The 21,418-nt window shown below is 35.2% G+C and overlaps 1 protein-coding gene and 1 non-coding gene across 2 annotated transcripts; both read left to right on the top strand.

Moving 5' to 3' along the window:
- Positions 1-5,442: 5,442 nt before the first annotated feature.
- On the top strand, positions 5,443-5,514 carry Trnac-gca (transfer RNA cysteine (anticodon GCA)). The gene has a single exon. It is a non-coding gene; the product is annotated as a tRNA-Cys (tRNA).
- Positions 5,515-6,633: 1,119 nt separating this feature from the next.
- On the top strand, positions 6,634-17,585 carry LOC138336537 (tripartite motif-containing protein 10-like). The gene is given in 3 exon segments (XM_069286052.1): positions 6,634-6,711; positions 13,802-14,189; positions 14,191-17,585. Coding segments are annotated over 2 exon segments (2,007 nt in total). The 5' UTR covers positions 6,634-6,711; positions 13,802-13,823; the 3' UTR covers positions 15,832-17,585.
- The last annotated feature ends 3,833 nt before the right edge of the window (positions 17,586-21,418 follow it).

Genomic DNA, 21,418 nt, shown 5'->3' on the forward strand with positions numbered 1-21,418 from the left:
AACAGATTGAAGGTTTATGTCAATCCCACAGGTAGAGTTATACTTGATCCTCCATCCCAGCAGGTAAGAAAGGATGCCAACACGCATCATAGTTCTCGGCAGACTGATGCCACTTATCAAAGAAATAATGCCAACACGCATCATAGTTCTCGGCAGACTGATGCCACTTCTCAAAGAAATGATGCCAACACGCATCATAGTTCTCGGCAGACTGATGCCACTTCTCAAAGAAATGATGCCAAAACACATCATAGTTCTCGGCAGACTGATGCCACTTCTCAAAGAAATGATGCCAACACGCATCATAGTTCTCGGCAGACTGATGCCACTTCTCAAAGAATTGAAATCACTCATTCATGCAAACAGATTGAAGGTTTATGTCAATCCCACAGGTAGAGTTATACTTGATCCTCCATCCCAGCAGGTAAGAAAGGATGCCAACACGCATCATAGTTCTCGGCAGACTGATGCCACTTCTCAAAGAAATGATGCCAACACGCATCATAGTTCTCGGCAGACTGATGCCACTTATCAAAGAAATAATGCCAACACGCATCATAGTTCTCGGCAGACTGATGCCACTTCTCAAAGAAATGATGCCAACACGCATCATAGTTCTCGGCAGACTGATGCCACTTCTCAAAGAAATGATGCCAAAACACATCATAGTTCTCGGCAGACTGATGCCACTTCTCAAAGAAATGATGCCAACACGCATCATAGTTCTCGGCAGACTGATGCCACTTCTCAAAGAATTGAAATCACTCATTCATGCAAACAGATTGAAGGTTTATGTCAATCCCACAGGTAGAGTTATACTTGATCCTCCATCCCAGCAGGTAAGAAAGGATGCCAACACGCATCATAGTTCTCGGCAGACTGATGCCACTTCTCAAAGAAATGATGCCAACACGCATCATAGTTCTCGGCAGACTGATGCCACTTATCAAAGAAATAATGCCAACACGCATCATAGTTCTCGGCAGACTGATGCCACTTCTCAAAGAAATGATGCCAACACGCATCATAGTTCTCGGCAGACTGATGCCACTTCTCAAAGAAATGATGCCAAAACACATCATAGTTCTCGGCAGACTGATGCCACTTCTCAAAGAAATGATGCCAACACGCATCATAGTTCTCGGCAGACTGATGCCACTTCTCAAAGCAATGATGCCAACACGCATCATAGTTCTCGGCAGACTGATGCCACTTCTCAAAGAAATGATGCTAACACGCATCATAGTTCTCGGCAGACTGATGCCACGTCTCAAAGAAATGATGCCAACATGCATCATAGTTCTCCGCAGACCAAAGCCACCTCTAAACGAAAGGATGCCAACACGCATCATAGTTCTCGGCAGACTGATGCCACATCTCAAAGAAAGGATGCCAACACGCATCATAGTTCTCGGCAGACTGATGCCACATCTCAAAGAAAGGATGCCAAAGTATGTCACGGTTCTCGGCAAGGTAATGCCACCTCTCAAAGAAATAATGCCAATTTGCATCATGTCCCACAACCACAAACTGTTAGTGATCAAAATACAAAAGTATCAAGGACAGTAAACACCCCATCACAAAGTGATAATTCTCAGTCACAAGGATTAGGTGTTCCCCTCATCTCTGAAATCAAATGTACAGTCTGATTCTCAAGACTCTCAGACTTATCCAATTGATAAGTAGTTTCGTTATAGAATTCGAAATGGAATTAAGGAATTCCGGTGTTAAATGGAAAGGTTACTCAGAAAGGACCTGGGAACCAGAAGGGAATCTTCCTGCCTCATTGGTGAGAGAATTTCATATTACAAAAACACAACATGGGAAGAAAAAACGAAAGAACAAACAGTCTAACATGACATGTTTTTCACAGCGATAGGTTAAACTTCAATTTAGATTTCATTATATTTTCATACCACTTTCTTTCATTCCTTTATTTTTCTTTTCCTCTTTAGTGTTATGTTACTAAGATTTTGATATTTGTTTGTCAATTTAGTGCTAAATGTCTCCTGGCCAGAGACTTCTACCGGTACACAGATCACTAATTGAGTCTTATTTTTCTTATTCTTCTCTAGGTGTGAATAGTGTATCTCAAATGTGGGCCATTCTAGCTGTGATGTTCCTCTGCATTCCCTTAGTTGTCGCGGATTCATCACCAGTTCAAAGGTTAAACTATGGAATTTTTAGGTAAAAGTCTGTTTTTGACTTCCGTCATCCATGTATACATACTCCTGTCGTTCTAATTAAATATCAGTCACAAGCATGTAAGTTATCGCCTCTTCCCCGGTGTCATCATCTGTGCAAATTAGCACTGTGCCATCCTTGATAACCCAGTATTTTACAATTGCTCACTTTCGTTATATCACTGAAGGCAGTCGTGGAGAAAACAACAGATCAATCACATACTCGCACAGACATAACATGTTACATAGAACGAAACCATAATTAAACAGTGTACCGATTACATACACAGAGTTTTCAAGTTTGCTATGACATATTCCAAGGGTGAATACAACGACAGTGATAGTAACCCTTGGAGTCTCGAGGATGGTACTGTGACTTTATTAAATGTGTCGTAATAATATCAAACATTAGGAAAGTTCAATATTTTATCAATTATAATCGGTGGAGATTATTTTACTGTTTCTTAACTCTGAAGAAATCTGATAAGATATGCCATTTCTGGTATTAATTTTATCACTTTCTCATTGATCTGTCTGTGTGTCTGTCTGTTTTCTGTGTGTTTGTCGTCCGGAAATCTTGCCTATAATTTCAATGAAACTTAAACGTGATGTTTTGTGTCGTGTGTAGATGTGTAAGAAGACTTTAATTCACGACAACTTTAATGACTATGGTAACCAGATCATTACAAAGACTTTGCATTTGTCAACTAGCGGGCTGATTGTTGGAAACATAATTTAACACGTGATGTGTTTTCAACTTAGGAAAAAATCTACGACACTGACAAACAATTGTATAGAAAGGATCGTCAGCATGCAGGGATTCCCTCAACATTTGGTTTGTGTACCTCAAAATACAAATTGTTTCTTAACATAAAGCCGAAAGATCATCACGTGGACATGCAAACAACGAATTACGAGATTTAAGATAATCAATTAGCTCCAACTCAGTTCAGGTTAGTTTGTCCCTCTATGATTGTCTTCGTAGAGCGAATGAAAATATCAACCTTGAAGTACGAAGGAAATGAAAGTATGTAAATAATAATCTAACAAAAATCTATATCTATGGTGTTACCATGTAAATGTTATATAATCCAAGGAATCAATAATAATGATTATGAAATTGTAATCTTTGACAGACACGTCTTCTTATACATAAGTCCATATTTCTGCTTTACTTATTCTTCAGTTATATTTGATAGTTTATTTGGAAATCCTTTGATTGTTGCATTCGCCACTGTCATGTTAAGTTAAGAGGTCGATAGTTCTGTATTGGGCTTGGCCCAGACATTTTCATATCTCGACTGTACACTTCATGATCATAGGCTGAGATTTAATATACATAATTATGTATCCCAACATACGGATGATTTCGCTGGTATTGTAGCTGGTGAAATGTTAGAATTGTCATCAAAAAGAATATAAATCCTAAAAATTATGGTTGCCATGCTGACGATGAAAATGTTTTACTGGATAATTGTGTAAAATTCCATAATTCTGATGCTTTTTTTTAGAGTTAAACGTCACTCAGTGTAAATATCCTTGAATTCTTTCTTAGCAAAGTTATGAAATCATCAATTCATCCCCGAACACAATCTTTTCACAGAACATGCATTGCTTACAATTATCAAATTAATGTGAATTGTGCACTTTCGTTATCTATCCAACATGTCTGTGTTTTCACCTTCACTCTCCAAATCACTTTCTTCTTTGTCCTCTTCCGTCTTAACATTTTTCGTCCTAAAATGTTTTGATTTATCGTTGGTTTTAAGGCCTTTGCCAGAACATGTATCACCTTCTCTGACAAATGTCATTGCTTTGTCCATACCATTTATATCCACGAATTCTCTACCCCGGCGGTAAAGGGGTCGAGACACTCGCCGACAGAATCAGGGGGTACCCGTGTGGCCTTTGTACCCAAGTATTTCATAGCTCACGTGCCTTGGTTCCTCGTCAAAGTGGGTGTGGCAATTTACGAATCCGAGGAGGTCAAGCGATTGACCTGACCAAGGGCTCCATCTGTCGGACACCTTTGAAATATTAGCCATACTTTTTAAAATCCAGACTTTTCACAAAATATATGTTTTTCAACAACGAAATAATCTTATCAAACGAACGTTCAAAAACATGTCATAAGAAAAGGAAATTAAAATGCATTGTATTAATAATAAGGGTTATAATATACTGACTTTAATACAAATAATTTTCATCAATAATTCAATTGAAAATTAAAACTGTAATGGCTTTCAAGACATCCATGCAAACCGAACGCAATTAAAAAACTAAACGAAAATGATTTGTTGCAACGTAATAGAAAGGCTAAAATGTATGACACATAGTTTTTGAAATTAAGACTTTCTAAAAGTTTTTTTTCACTCAAAAATTATTTTAATGTTAAAACATTCGTCATATACAATTTATTTAAAAACAACAAAAAGATGTTAGACAGAAACTATTAAAAGATATGGTTCTTGATATTTTATTAAAATACAAAATTTGAAAGTATTCTAACCCTGGAAAATAATCACCTTTCAAATTTCATTTAAAGGTTAATATAATTATATTAATGAATAAACAAAACTGAGTGGTTGAAATAGAGAAGAATGATCATTTTTGATAAACATACTTTTTACAGGTTTTGGTATAAAGATCCCAGCAAAAGCACAAACAATTAATTATATACTTCCATAATAAGAAAATCAAGCCAAAACTTTTTCCATTTTCAAAATATCATAACAACAAAAATGTCAAGTGGCCTACGTACCTCGGTGTCCTCCTGTCTCCCCGTGTCTGTCCACAAAGACAACCCCGGCTATATTTATACCATGACAGTAAAACGACTGGTGTACGATTTCTGACGTCATAGTCAGATTTATTTATAGATAATACTATGCTTCGTCAACAGACGACAGGATATACTAACGTATACTAACTGTAAACATACGACTAGGATTTTGTTTGTCGACGTAAACCTACGACCTGAGTACATTAACACATTGACACAGACGACGGATTAGGGTAATAAAGGTTTATAATGATGTTACACAGTTAATTGACGGTCTGTATACGTGTGATTAAGGGTGTCAGCTTGTAAACAATACAAATATAACTTTCCATGATTATGTCTTATTATATTTTAGTGCTGACGTTTAAAAATAGCTTATAAGATTATGGAAGAAGTAAATAAATATGTTGACACCTGAATCCGATATTATTGCATCAGAAATATATATCATCTAATTTTCAATCGCGGTTGTCAAGCAGGGATATAGCTCAGTGGTAGAGCATTCGACTGCAGATCGAGAGGTCCCTGGTTCGAACCCGGGTGTCCCCTTATTTTTAGCGTCACATTACAGATCTGGATTAACGCTGATTTGTCAATTCTTGGATCTCTCTATACATCAAGATATGCTCAATAATTTAGAATTATCGCACTTTCATTCCTGTAGTATTATCGATGAAGAATTGTTTTGATTTTAGTAGTGATAGTATCTTTTTACTTTATTGTTATATATAAAATATTGACAACGTTAGCTAATTTCATAATTTGACATAAATGTTTAATTAATTAATTAATTAATTAATCGTGTCATATACTTCTGAGGTAACAGATAAACAATGTATTTCTAATGTTTACTATATAAACCGAAATTCATCATTGTATGGTAGCAAAATTGTAAAATGGACAGGGCTCTGCTAATGTATAACATGGATAGATATTCTCACTGTGCCAATACGTTTGTCTATGAATCGAAAGTTAAAATCGAAAAAGAAAAAAGTTCAAAAACTTAAAGTCTTTACATTCTTTACATGCTTATTGATTTAAAAATCCCTACATGCAATGCTTATTTGCTTAATGCTGTTTATCATGCGGGTGATAATTAAAAGTAAAAACTAAAATATGATATGTAAATGAAGTAAAAACAATTTTTGATTTCAAAATTTGCATATTGATAAAATTCCTAGCATTAAAAAAATGTATTCGTCATTTGTTTCTTTATGTCATTAAATAGCAATACAAGCATGGCTACTATACGTGAGTTCTATTACTGTCTTTTCGTCACTGAATGAGTTTCACGGACACTATGACAAGTGTGCCGGATTACACACTCAAAATGTTCATGGAAATAACACAAGACAACCATTGTTAAAAATATCGACGATTTTAACAACGTTTTGACCTCTACACTTTATTGATATCTCAATAGGAAAATGAAGGAAAATGATCGTCTATTACAGATCACGTTTATAATATTAAACTATAATATTATAAACTAAAATGGTAATTATACATAATTGATCTTCATTCATGTAATTTCACAAGTACGCCCTTGTTATTAATGTACAATAGCATTTAACTTTTAACTCGAATATTTCGTGTAATGCAAAATAAGAGTGTAAAATATTCCGGACTAGATTAATTTATGACCGTGTTTGTATATTAGAATCGTCTTTCTTCGAAACGAAGCGTTACAATAGGTGGTCGAGGGTAACAACAATGACGATATTCCTGTGAAAACTGCTACTTTAAGTAAGTAGGCCTATTACTTATTAATTCTATACTGACAATAAATTTGAAAATGTATATGTACGGTTATTTATGTGACAATACCTCTGACAATTAAGAAGTGATATTGATTGATATAACCTCTGTACAGTAACATGTTAAAAACGAAAGTAGACAGTCGTATCTGTTTTGACATAACGTACATGTGTATGTATATTTTAAATATTTATAAATTTTTATTATTAAATATTGGTACATATATGAAATATTGATTCATGTCACATTTGGATTACATCTTCGTGTTTACTTTCGTTTTCTATTGGGTAACCACTGATATCCATTGGGGAACCAAGTGAACCAGATCAGGCTTACGCAGAAACTTATTATTCTGGAGAACGAAAATACAATAAAGGTTACTTGGCGGTCGCTATATATAATTATCCGACGACAGTCAATTAGATATAAGGTGGTCGTCATTTAGATATGTGGTAGCCGCCAAATAATAGATCTGCGAGTCATTTAAGTTGGACCACCGAATAGTTTGTGGTGACCTGGCCGCCATATTGATACATGGATGTTAACTAATCAAATGATTCACTGCGGCAGTGTTTCACTAGCACACATGTGTAGGGACCATTTTGTACCCGACCGGAATGCATAAACATCTGTGATGGTGTATATCTGTAATCTAAAACGAAAGTAGACAACATAAATGTGTAAATATATTAATATTGAGAATATTTTATTAATCAAATGTTGGTGCATATAATATTTGGATGAAAACTACGTGTTTACTTTTGTTTTATAATAGGCAAACACATCTTTTCGTTTAGATTGATTTTATTGCGTGCACAATATGGGCAGACGATGCTCAAAATTCGATATTTGTCAAATTACATTTGTTTCTGACAACCCATTCCCTCCATATAAGCACTGATTAAACACATGCTGTTTTTTTTGCTAATGCAGTGCCTCATGGAATGAACTAACTATCAAAATGATGTTTATTTATTTATCGACTTAGATATATTTTGATTGATTTGATTGATTTAACATATTTTATTGCAAATATATACAAAAGGATTGGGTACAAGTTTTATGCAACTTATATTGCCACCCTTTCCAAAATACTGAACAAATACAAAACATGATATGCAAAGTAATGAAATATATAAATATGATTAAATAGTAAATAAGAACACTTTGGAGAGAGAGAGAGAGAGAGAGAGAGAGAGAGAGAGAGAGAGAGAGAGAGAGAGAGAGAGAGAGAGAGAGAGAGAGAGAGAGAGAGAGAGAGAGAGAGAGAGAGAGAGAGAGAGAGAGAGGGAGGGAGAGGGGGGAGTAAGGAGAGGGAGAAAATACAATGTCTTAAAATTGTAATAATAAATCGACTTAATCCATAAGCAATCGTCGCCTTAGTACCAACTTGCCATAATATCTAAAATAACGTGATTTAAGTCGATTTCTAGATAACACAAAAATACACAAAAGAGATATCGAAAAGAACTGATAGGTGTATAACAATAAAGGTATTCGTCTAATATTAAAATCTTTTGCTTAATTTAATAAAGTTTTGAACATATAAAAATATGCCTGTGTTCGTTTCCAGAGACAGATCCTCATTTCCAAACAAGATTAAATTTAAATCAATAAGAACATTTAAATTCATATTATTTAGGCTTTCCAATAGCAAATTCCTTTCAACATTATAATTTTTACATTCGAAAAAAAAGTGATGTACACTCTCACAAATATGTCCACAGTTACAGCATGGAGTTTCCACAAGGTTTATCCTGAACAAATCGTAATTTAGGGAACTACATTGATGTCTAAGTTTTGTATGCAATATATTTAACTTCCGGTCACCAATGCCAAAGTAAGAAGGAGAAGATTCAAAAACCGGTTTTAGTGAATTTCTAAAAAGGCTCAATGATATTGCTGACTTAACAGAGTTTTCTAAGTTATTCCAAGAGCGAAGAGTAGAAGGTAGAAAAAGAAGAGTTTGTAGATGAAAGTCTGAAATATGGAATTCTATAGTCATCTCTATTTCTTAATGGATAGGCAGCTTGATCTTGAACGGTAGAAGGAAGTAGAGAAGTAAGAAAATCAGGAGTTTGATTTGTGCGCATTTTATAGAGAAGATGAAGTTTTTTTCCTTTTCCTTCTAGAAGATAGAGATTCTAAACCAGTTTCAAAATATAGAGAATCGATACTTGCATAAGAGGGAAGACCGGTTATTATTCTAGCAGCTTCCTTTTGAACTTTTTCTAATTTTTCCGAGTCTGAGTTTGAAAAACCATCCCATAATTCACATGCGTATTCTAATACAGGTAAAATAAAAGCGCGATAAATTCTGAGCAAAGCGTCACGTTTTATTAAAAATTTCAATTTTCTCAACACACATTTAACTTTTTCATTACTGAAGAATATATTGCTTCCACGTGATCTCCCCATTTGGCACTAGAATTGAATACCACACCCAAATGCCTATGACGGTCGGTAAAGTCTAAAATATTACCATTAAATTCTAATTCTAATAATTCATTTATTTCATTACTGTTAGAAATAAAAAGAACATCGGTTTTATCTGGATTAAAAGACACTAGCCATGTTTTTGCCCAGGTGTTTAAAGATTCAAGATCTTTGTTTAAAGTTGTTTGAATTTCGAGACAAGAAGAGGAAGAACATTGAAGAGAGGTATCATCTGCAAAAAGACGCGACGCGGAGTCAAAAACATCTGCAATATCATTTATGTATATCAAAAATAATAGAGGGCCTAGGATGGAACCTTGTGGAACCCCAGCATCAATATTTCCCAACCTTGAAAAGGTATCATTAACACATACCTTTTGCTTTCTTTGACTTAGGTAATCCTTTAACCAAACTAATAATTCGCCTCCAATTCCATAGGACTTTAATTTTACATATAACCCAGAATGCCACACCCTGTCAAAAGCCTTTGAAATGTCACAAAAGATAATACATGTATGTTTTCTTTCTTCGAGGGATAAACAAATGTTATGGTACATTTCGATTAATTGATAAACAGTGGAATGTCCTGGGAGGAAACCAGATTGGTATTTATAAAATAATGAATTTTCCATGAAATAATTAAATATATGTTTAAAAATAACACGTTCAAAAACTTTACCAACAGTGGACAAAAGAGATATTGGACGATAATTTGTTACGGAATGTCTATCACCTTTTTTAAATAAAGGCATAACAATTGCCATTTTCCAAAGTTTCGGATAAATGCCAGATGACAAAGACATATTGAAAAGTATCTCGAGTGGTTTACTAATAGTATTACAAACATGTTTTAACATATGGTGACTGATACCATCATGACCCGAGGCCTTGCCGAGCTTTAATATTTGCAGTACATCTTTGATTTCAGAGTGATTTAACTGTATAGAATTTAAACTTTTATTTGTTTTCAGTATATAATATTTGGGATCTGAGCGTCTTGTTCATTTATACGAGTAATGCTGCAAAAGTACTCATTTAATAAATTTGATTTATCATCATCACTCGTAACTATATTATCCGTAACAGGATCTGCAAGAGTTGGTGTAATTTGTGAAGTTCCATTAGAGTTAAGTAAACGTTTGATTAACTTCCAATAAGCTTTTGGGTCAGAAGTAAAATATTTATCAATTATACCATGCACATTTTCATAAAAGTTTAAACGACAATACTTTTTCATATTGTTTACTTTGTTTCGTTGCCTTTTAAAATTGAGAATATCCTGAAAATGCTTAGATTTTCTAGCTATTTTATGTAACCTGTCCCGGAGTCTTAGATTTGTTCTGAGCTCAGAAGTCATCCAGGGTTTATCGGACGGCCTAATTGTAACTTCTTTAGAGGGTATACACTCTTTAATGAAATTTAAAAATACATTAGTAAAAGTTTCACTCGCATTGTCTACTGACCCACTACCAAGCAAAGATTCCCGCCAGTCGTATTGCGATATAAGATTATTTAACTTGATATAATCGGCTCTTTTATAAAACCAAATTTTTCTCTTATAAACAGATTTAAAAGCGCATGGCAAAGTTACACTGACAATACAACCTTCATGATCGCTTATCGATCTATCAATATTTATTACAGAAGAATCAATACAAGATATAGACTGACTTAAAAGAATTGGGTCAAGCAAACTTGATCTAGTCTGACCTATCCGTGTAGGTTCATTGATTACATTTGTTAAACTGAAAGTACTCATAATATCCAAAAGAATATGGTTTGGTGCAACATTGAGCAAATCAACATTAACATCACCAGTAATAATAATGTTAGGTGAAATATCTAGAGCATTTTCTATAGAGGTTTGTAAATTTTCCCAAAAAGCCGCAGCTGAAACTTCAGATCTATAAATAGTACATAAAATAAATTTGGTATGTTGCAAGATAACTCGTATCCAAATAACTTCATCACCCGGGTGTTCAAGATGATCTAGACGGTCAACTTTCAATAGACTATTAACGTAAACAATGACTCCACCCCCCGCCCTGTTTCTATCCAGTCTAACTGCTGCATGGAAGCCCGATAAAAGAATATCATCGGTACATACGTTTTTCATCAAGATGGCTTTCAGTAAAGCACAAGATATCATATTCCCCAGCTACATCTTCAATATAATCTAATTTGTTTCGAATACTTCTAACATTCAGATGGAAAACGGAGAGCTCGCCAACGCCAGGGCCAGGATTAGACTCAACGTCCATATGTGTTAATATAAGTAGAATAAGAATAGATAAAAAATCAGTATTAAGAACCAGAGATAGAACAAAATTAATTAACAAACATAACGAGTTTTTCAAGTAACGATAATTTATCAAAATTCCTGCTGAAAGATGTTCGCGATTGCGTATATCTATGTCTATACCGGATTTACCATGTAAATCATATTTATAAAACAATAAAAACTTTATTACTAAGAAAATGGCAATGTTATCTTTTCGAAGTAATGCTTGCAAACAAGTTAAATAGGCGAAAAATACACTGGAATACAGAGCAGTTTTGAACATTACATAAAAGGAATCTGTCTGGTCATTATCGCTTAAAACATGTAACCTTTTGTATACACAAGAAGAATGCGTTCTTAAGTAAAAAACACCAATGGCACACCTCCAGGTATTAATACAACTACCCATTATGGGGGATAAAAATGGAAAAACATACATATTTGGAGGTTGCCAGAAGTAATTCTATATTTCACAGAGTACATGTATAAGTATTTCGATATCTCATTGTCAAAGTGGGAAAGCGGGGAGACGGACTGACAGGTGATAGATTTAGAGAAAAGTGATAGAAGCAGAAAAGGAAAAATAAGGACAGATACAAAAGAAAACAACATAAAACACATTTTTAGACAGGTTTAGCTAACTATGAGAACTTCAGCACATCTTAAGACAGATGAAACACTGTATATTTATATACATATAGAGGATTAAGGATAAACCAGCTCTGTTGTAAGGTACATGGTATATTATTCACGAGGCTACGATTATTTTCTACTATTTATACATGTGGCTATAGTATATTTGTGTAAATAAGACATGCGATATGCATCGCTTAAATGGGTCCAATATATCGACCATTATAGCAATATCTTTTTATTGATTACTTAATTCATAATGACAAGAAAATTATGCAATCAATGTTAAATAGCAATATAGTTTAATCAATCTACAGTTTTGTAAAGAGAACTCCACTTTCAAAATAATGAGCAATCAAGGAGAAACCCAATTTGAAAATCGTTTTTCTTCTACTCGAAAGTAATATATATAAATGTAGAATTTTACAATGTTGTTAAAATAAATAATCTTTTTTTTTCGTGAATCAAGAAGATATATTTAGAGTATTTGATATATTTGTGCACCCAACTTTCACACAAATGAGCGGCGACATACCTCCGAAATGTTCTAAATGTCTGCTCAGCGATGGATCGTCTTCGATTTGTTGGTTGGTTTCTTGGTTGATTAGATTTACGCCCTATTAACATCCGGGGACTGTAAAGACGGCCTCCCGTGTAAGCGGATTGTTGCGTGTGTGAAGTCCATGCAGGCGTGTTTAGGAGACTGTAGTAGGTTGATTTTGTGGCTCTTTGTGATAGCTGAACCCTTGTCATTTTATAGTGCTATCTTTGTTTTCAGTCGTGAAATGATTGATTGATAAACCATATTTAATACCGATCTTCTCAAGATCAGCAGACTGTACAATTGATCTTGATTTGTTTAATCATTAAACAGTTAAGTGTACCATGTTTGATAAAAAGTTGAAATCAAGCGCGGAGTATCGCGTTTTTGACGATTGGTTTTCTTCATTTTTTCGGATGATATGTTAAGTTACCTTATCCTGATTAGATTGCAAACTAAAAGCAGTTCGTCAGCGGTTAAATGTTTTAGTTCTTTGGACTATTGAAATCAAGAAATTTGTTCATCGCATAAGATATATATCTCGATAAAAATTCATTGATTTTTAGCGGTTTTTTGACAATTTTAATAATCATGTAACGTAATTAAATATCAGCAAAGATATATGTATTTTGACACGGTCTGTATGGAGTAATATCTAATAAATTTTTACAAGTTCACCTGCGTAATTGAGATAAAATAGTTATAACAGCCACATTTTACAATAACAAATCAATTTATGTAATGATTAGATGCACTAAATCCAGTTTTAGCTTTGTCTATCGTTTATATCGACATTTTTTTTTAATTATAATGATTTTATTTACATGTCTGTACTGTGTGCGAAATAGAGGATAAAGTACAGCACAATAAAAAACTACTTTTGTTTCTACGTATTGACGAATTATTATACTTTTCCTTGATCTTCACGAAATTTGAACACAACATATTTATCATGCCTTCTTCTCAAAACGATTTCTTCTACCTGAACTAGTGTTTCCCTTAAGTTATGTATATAGCGTGTTCAGAGCCTTAAAACCCGGTGATTTTTATTTCTAAACATTGTCTTTAGTGATATGTTGGGGAATCCAAAGTGACGCTTTTGACACTTTTCATTCATCTCTTAAGTTCAAGACAGACAAAGATTTTGTTGCGCTTTTTAATTTGTATATTATTGTTTTTGTTTAAAGGGTTGGTAAACGCCACATTACCATGGCGGAAGGTGGATTTGTTCAGGACCAGACATCAGACAATGTCCTCGGTAGTCAATCTCTCGACATTCTGATGCTTGAATGTCCTATCTGTCTGGAACAGCTCCGATATCCCAAGTCCCTCCCCTGTCTTCATTCATTCTGTCAAGAATGTCTCGCTAGCTACATCATCAATGAATCGTCAGGTAAGATGGCGTCGGCGTCTTCTTTCTCGTGTCCAGTATGTCGTAGGGACACCGAGCCGTTAAACCAGTCAGAAGACAAACAACGTTGGGCCGAACAATTTCCTACCAACAATCTGGCGGTAGAGATGATCCAACATTTACAAAATACAAGCATGCTGATCATGTGTAAACCTTGTGAGAAGAAAAGGAAAAATGAACATTCCGGCAAAATTTTGGTGTGAGCAAACCAAATATTACTTCTGTGAATCTTGTAAAGTCGGTCATCATGATTTGTTTCACGATGATTGTGAGCCCGAGCATATAACGCAAGAAAATAAATCAGCCACCATTCGACGAAAGATGTCGGCTACTGGGTGTGGTAAACATAAGGAGAAACTGGAGTATTACTGTGAAGATCATCAGATCCTTGGATGTCACAAGTGTATCATCGTCGATCATCGGAAATGTGAGGCGGTGACATCAGCAGACGATTTCCGGGACAGGATACAAACCACGAAAATTGAGGATCTTCTTGGAGAACTTCGGAAATGCGTAAATTCCATGGAAATACTGATAAAAGATGTCGAGGAGCAGCTACAGTTCATAACAGAAGACCAAATCACCGCATTGAAAAGTTTAACAGATCTGCGTACAAAGGTTAACGAGCGGTTTGATGTACTTCAGAAAGAGCTGACAGACAAACTGACAGCATCATTCAAAGAGGAGAAGGAAAACCTAGATATATCGAGGAGGAAGTGTGAACGGCTGATGTTTGCTATGCAGAAGACTCTGACGTCATCACAGGATGCCGGCCTGAAGGAGGACACCGTGGGAACGATCAGTCTGTTCCAGAGAGGTCAGGCGGAGGTCGAGTCATGTAAGGGACTGATACAGGAGTTGGAGAAGTCGTCAAGGTCTACCAGTCTGAGACACGAGTATAACCCTGACATACTCACATTGGACACAAAGACCAGTCTTACCCTTGGGGAGATACTCGTCCATCAACAACAGAGGAAATTACCAAATACTGCGGCATTGTCCGAACGTCAGTTGAAGATGACCAGAAAGATCAACATCAAAGTTCCCACTGACGAGAAAGACTGTATTCTGACTGGAGTAGTCCTCCTGTCTGGTGGACGTATTGTTGTAGGAGACGATGCAAATCACAAAGTGAAACTTTTTACGGAGAACGGTGATTTTAAATGTGACATAGAAATAAGTGAAGCATTGTGCGACCTTTGTCGTGTTGATGACAACACTGTGGCAGTGACATTGGTTACAGATAAATCCATATATACAGTCAATGTAACGGATGTAACCTTGACTGTCCTATCTAAAATAAAGATTCAAAACGTTACGGAAAACTGTCTTGGTGTCACATACAATAACAACACGTTTGTTGTTGGTACACTAACATCACTTTACAGTGTACCACAAAACGGAGGTGAAGCTACAATGCTCCATAAAATTGAATCTAAATGTCTGCATCTCGCCAGTGATCAGAGGAATGGACGTGTCTTTGCCAGCATCCACACCTCTGACCCTGACGCTGTAGCCGTCACCCGACTGTCTGACGGGACACACATAGATGTACTGAAGGTCGGGGTCGTGAAGGGTACAACAGGTATAGACGTAGACCGGGAGGGTAACGTGTATGTTTGTGGACGGGCCTCCCACAACGTCATACAGATGTCTGGGGACGGTACCAACGTCAGGCAACTGCTGACGTCATCAGATGAAATAAAACGACTGAGGGCGATTTCCGTGTTAGGGGATAAAGTAGTGATCACTTTAAGTAAAAATTCAGACCAACGGAACTTCGTACAATTGTTTCAGCTAAATTGAATTTTCGATTTGTACGTAGTCACATAAACTATGCGTGAATACTGTTTGTCGATATTGAATGAAAAAAAGCGGAATTGTGTTTGCAAATCATTTATGAATCTAATCCCGTTGTATCAAAATAGAAACAAAATCTATAATATAAATGAATTGTACATATAAAAATATAAATCAATATTTCACAATCCACACTGCTTTATTAAGGATTAACTGGAATAGAGTTTTTATGTTATGGAGATATAACACAAAAATCTGAGTATACTCTAAATAAACCGCGAAGCTGTGAAATATTGATTTCTGAATAAGAATATACCGAAAAAGTGGAATTAGTCACCGTTTTTTTTTGTCTATCTGCTATATAACATAACTTTGTAATAGAATGATTATACAATTATACATCCAATCATACATTGATAGATGATCGAGATCGGAGAAATTCAAAAGAAAACAAAAGTATATATACATAAAATAGAATATACAGAGAAAACACATAATTGACTTACTTTTGGTATGGTGCTGCAGTTCCACTAAATTCCATGTAAACGTTCCCACTACACATAAGAGTTATCTCCTCTTTCCTGGTGTGCAGCCTACAAATGTGTCATCTTCGACACCCAGGGGTTACTGCTGATCACTATCACTATCTATCGTTTAATCATTGAATGCAGTTCAGGACATAAAAACTGACCAATCACAGGTCTTCAAACAAAGGTCTGCAGATGCTTTCTTTAAATATAACATAGAACGACGCCCAACTTCAAAACTATAAGTCAACCACAGCGCACCGATTCTAATGGGTATCAAAGAAACGATTGAAAATGAAAAATGTCTCAAATGTCATACATTTTATGGGTTCCCTTAGGTTCTGCATTTTTGGACCAATCGGTAAAACTTGGATTTTGATAGTTGCAGTTTGTTACGCTATTTCTCAAAAAGGGATCTTTCTCAAATATTATATGTAGATTCCCCTATGGCATTTGTTGTGCATATTGCAATTTGGGACCGATCGGTCAACAAGATGGCCCACAGGCAACAATGTTGGATTTCGACAGTTGAAGTTTGAAAAGCAGAAACTTTCCATAGTCAGACATATGATCATTCTTTGGTGGTCGCCAAAATCCCTATGGGGCATCTAGTGTCTTCCCATTCTAATCCGTGTTTTCGTCTTATTCTCATAGTAGTATGTTTCAAACTTTGTGGTGATTTCTCAGGTTTTAGTATTTTTTGGGGATAACACACGGATTTCGATCCATTCTTAATACATTAGAATTTCACTCCGCCAGTCCTGACGATGGAAAATTGGAGAAGTTACTGACATATATCAGAATTATTCCGATATGTTACAGGATTACCGATATAAAATTCGAGCACAAATAGTAACCGTTAGTGACAACCAAAACGATATGCATGAAGTAAATAATGTTTTATTTCTTATGAACATTAATATTAAGCAATGACAAATCCTTATGTGTACATGTATATAACCTTTTTGTTACAAAATATCATCTTAAGCTATAAGTTTAACAAAATACAAATCTCACAGGATCACTTCAGAATACTACATAGAGAACCATTTTTTCATTAACATAAACTGATTAGGTATGTATGATATATATATATGTATACATGTTCATGTATTTTGATAAATGCCAACATGTTATATCATGAAAATGTCAATAAAGTTTTAAATGAATAGAATTAAAATAGTAGATCATAATACCATATTTATCTTATACATGCATATTTTATTAGCCCACCATCATCAGATGGTGGGCTATTCAATTGCCTTTCGTCCGTCGTCCATCCGTCCTTCCGTCCCTCCGTCCGTTAACAATTTTTGTTATGCTATTTTTTAGAAAGCACTGAAGGGATCTATCTCAAATTTCACATGCAGATTTCCCTAGGGTCCTAGTTTTGCATATTGTATTTGAGGACTGATCGGTGAACAAGATGGCCGACAGGACGCCATATTGGATTTTGATAATTTAAATTTGTTACAACTACATATCTCAGAAAGTACTGAAAGTATCTTTCTCAAATTTTATATGCAGTGTGTAGTAAAAATTTGAAAGACAGAGAAAAGATTCCTCTTTCCATTGTTAGACGTAGATCATTCTTTGGTTGGCGCCAAAATCCCTCTGGGATCTCTTGTACAAAAGAATACAAGTATTGAGCGGCAGGTGCCAATACAAATTAAATTACCTTTGCATACATACATACATTTATCTTACTGTTCACAATATTACAGAAGAACGCTTGTATCATTAATATGGCGGCCATAATAAAAGACTCATCCAGGTGTGATCTGTCAAGGATTCCATCCACATTTTCACTATGCACATAAAAATACAAATTGTATGCAATACGTTATGTTAAAACCAAACCAAAAAAACTTCGGGAAATTGAAAGAACGAGTCTTTAGATTTAAAAAAAACAAGGATTACACTAATTAAGCTGAAATTATTTCATTAGTTTGGTTTGTTTATTTTTACGTCCTTTTAACGGACAGGGTCATGTAATCGTGACAGTTTTGATGATGGAGGAAAACCAGAGTACCCGGAGAAAAAACACCGACTAGCGGTGAGTACCTGGCAAATGTCCCATGTTGGATTCAAACTCACGACCTAGAGGTGGATGGCTTGGGGTATATGTCGGAACACCATTAACCACTCCGCCACCGCGTCCTCAGATTATTTCATGTCTCCATGTTTGCCATGATCACCCAGATACACAAAAACCATCCTCGGTACTCTAGGGGTTACTATCCTTGTCATTATAGTGACAATGATAGTAACCCCTAAAAAGTCGAGGATACACACATACTGTATAAGATATATGGATTTTGTGGATCAGATATGTGAGGCCTGAGTCATGGCATAATGTTCAATTGTTAGATTTTAAATGGTAAATGACTACAACAATGTTGTAGTGATATACATACATCACACTTATTGGTAAATGATAAAGTACCGGGTAATGTATAATAAATCACTGTGACATGTAGGGGTTTGAGAAGAACCATCGACCTATGGTCTGTCTAACTCTCGACGTTAGTTTATTGTATTTCCCCCAGGTTAAGACCCAGGTTAAGATATCATACACAGTTCTAAACTGCGTTAAATAAATCGATTCTAGCCGTCATAAGAAATTCCGTCCGTAAGTCACATAATTAATGATTTCAGAAATATTCTTAGTCGCCATATCACACATTTTCACTAATACCGCTGTGGGTTTTATTGCTTATAGCATATTATTTAATAGAATCAAAATCTGAATAAAACAATGACATACAGCAACGCTAAATTACAGTCTATGATTATCGCCATCAAGGATTTCGCCCATATTTACTGTATATAATCACACATTTCAAAATACAAAATATATGTTAAAACACCATGACGAAAGGCGGACATGGAGAAAGTAATTACTGGTATGAGCGATTTACTCCAACTAAGCCCAGACATCTTTGTGCCTCAAAATTTATCACGGTAATCCAGGTATATAAAACGAAAATACAAGGGGGCAAAGGAAATGAATTTTTGTAAACAATAACAGCACAAAATATATGTTACTTTGAATTTTGTTGATCTGTAAAGGTTCACTAATCCTTGTAAAATGCCAACCGGGGAGTGTTTGAGGCTCAGTATACAAGCCAATATGAAATGTACACTAACAAGGCCGTTTGATTACTTTTGAATACACAAGAATTTTAATATAATTATAAACGAACTTAAAATACAATATAAGTTACTTATATGCAGTGCCTTTGGAGAGGAATTTGACTGTTTCTATACTAGAAAACAACTATAGCTATATCTAAATAAAGCAACACCTTACATGCAAAAATCAAGAATTGTCAACTGCTAACAAACAAAATAAAAACATCCATTATAGTCCAATCACATATAAAATGTGACAATCAACATAATTTACCATCATCACATAAAATTTATGATTTCGGAAATACGTGCTGTATTCAAATCTCATATAATGTGTTTTGATATTGTTAAACAGTCAGTGAGCATTTTATGTGTGGCAAGAGAGAGAGGCCATACACTGTCATCTTCATAAGACAATTAACCAGGCAGCATAAGTAAACAAAGGTGTAAAAGGTACGAAATGTCTTGCTGAAATGAAACTCGAACATTGATGCCAAATGTAAATTTCGGCACTGCTGAATAAACAGCACTATGATGTAGAATTGTAATGGCCGAAATGTCTCGATCTTGCTACTCTTTGTCTTATACCTGGTCATATATTTGCGAGAGTTTGTGTGTCCCCTCGTCTCGATTCAATACTGGCCCACTGCAGCTTATCAAGTAGGCTTTCTTTTTCTGTCGCTGCAAGAGATTACTCTCCCTGTCTGTAATTCTGAGTTTTTCCTACTCAATCACACGATATTTCTGTGTGACATGGTCTGTAATAGCCGATTTGTTGATCTGGAATTCCGACTGTCTTCTTTTAGATCGAGGGAATTTCTTGCTTGACTGATATTCCGCATCTTTCCGGTGTTCCTCAAGGCGGATTTTATTGTTGCCCTTAGTTGGTTTTTCTCTTTATTATGACACTATTTTTGCACCACCTGTTTTAGGACCCATTCCGTATAATCATTGTCCTAGATATGTGGTTTTGGTTTTTTCCATTGTCAAACGTAGACCATTCTTTGATGGACGCCAAGATCCCTCTGGTTTTGTGTGTTTTGATCTTTTCCATATACACCAATACCTGCATGGCACCGTCTTCTTTTTCATGTGTCTAGGAAAGGCATAGTATCATTAATTTCTTCCTCGCAAGTACATTCAATGTTATTACTGGCATCGATGGTGTTGATGGTGTGGTCAGCTGCTTTAGTGGCCCTTTTCTGGATTTGTCCAGATTATCGCACACATACGACTTGATATTAGGCAAAGAGTAGTAAGATCGAGTCATCTTCGCCTCATTATAATGGTAGAGCATAGTGATGTAGAACTTCCGACATTGAGCATAGATCTTTGACTTTCATTTCAAAGACAACTCGTACACTTTTACACCTTTGTGTTCAAGTTTATGCTGCCTGGTCCTTTGTCTGAAGAATGTGACATCGTATACATCGTACTAGGTATTGAATAGACATACATATAATCTTCACTGGTTCTGTAACAGTATCATTGCATAATTCAAGCTTTCCAATACGAAGAAAGTTATTAGAAATAATGCTGTAAATATTTTCACTGATTGCACTAGCAGGCTGATTGTTGGAAACATAATTTAACACGTGATGCGTTTTCAACTTAGAAAAAAAAATCTACGACACTGACAAACTATCATAAAAAGAAAGGGTTGTCATGATGTAGGGATTCCCTCCACCTGCTGTTTGTGTATCTGAAAATACAAAATGTTTCTTAACAAAAACCGAAAGTTGAAGAAAATGAAAGTATGTAATAAATAATAATTATACAAAAAATATGTCCCTATGGTGTTGTCATGTAAATGTTCTATAATCCAAGGAATCAACAATAATGATTATGAAATTGTCATCTTTGACAAAAACTTCATACACGGTAAATTCCATATTTCTGTATTACTTATTCTTCAGTTATATTTGAGAGTT

Source organism: Argopecten irradians, chromosome 12 (assembly GCF_041381155.1).
Source record: "Argopecten irradians isolate NY chromosome 12, Ai_NY, whole genome shotgun sequence".
Taxonomy (NCBI): Eukaryota; Metazoa; Mollusca; class Bivalvia; order Pectinida; family Pectinidae; genus Argopecten; species Argopecten irradians.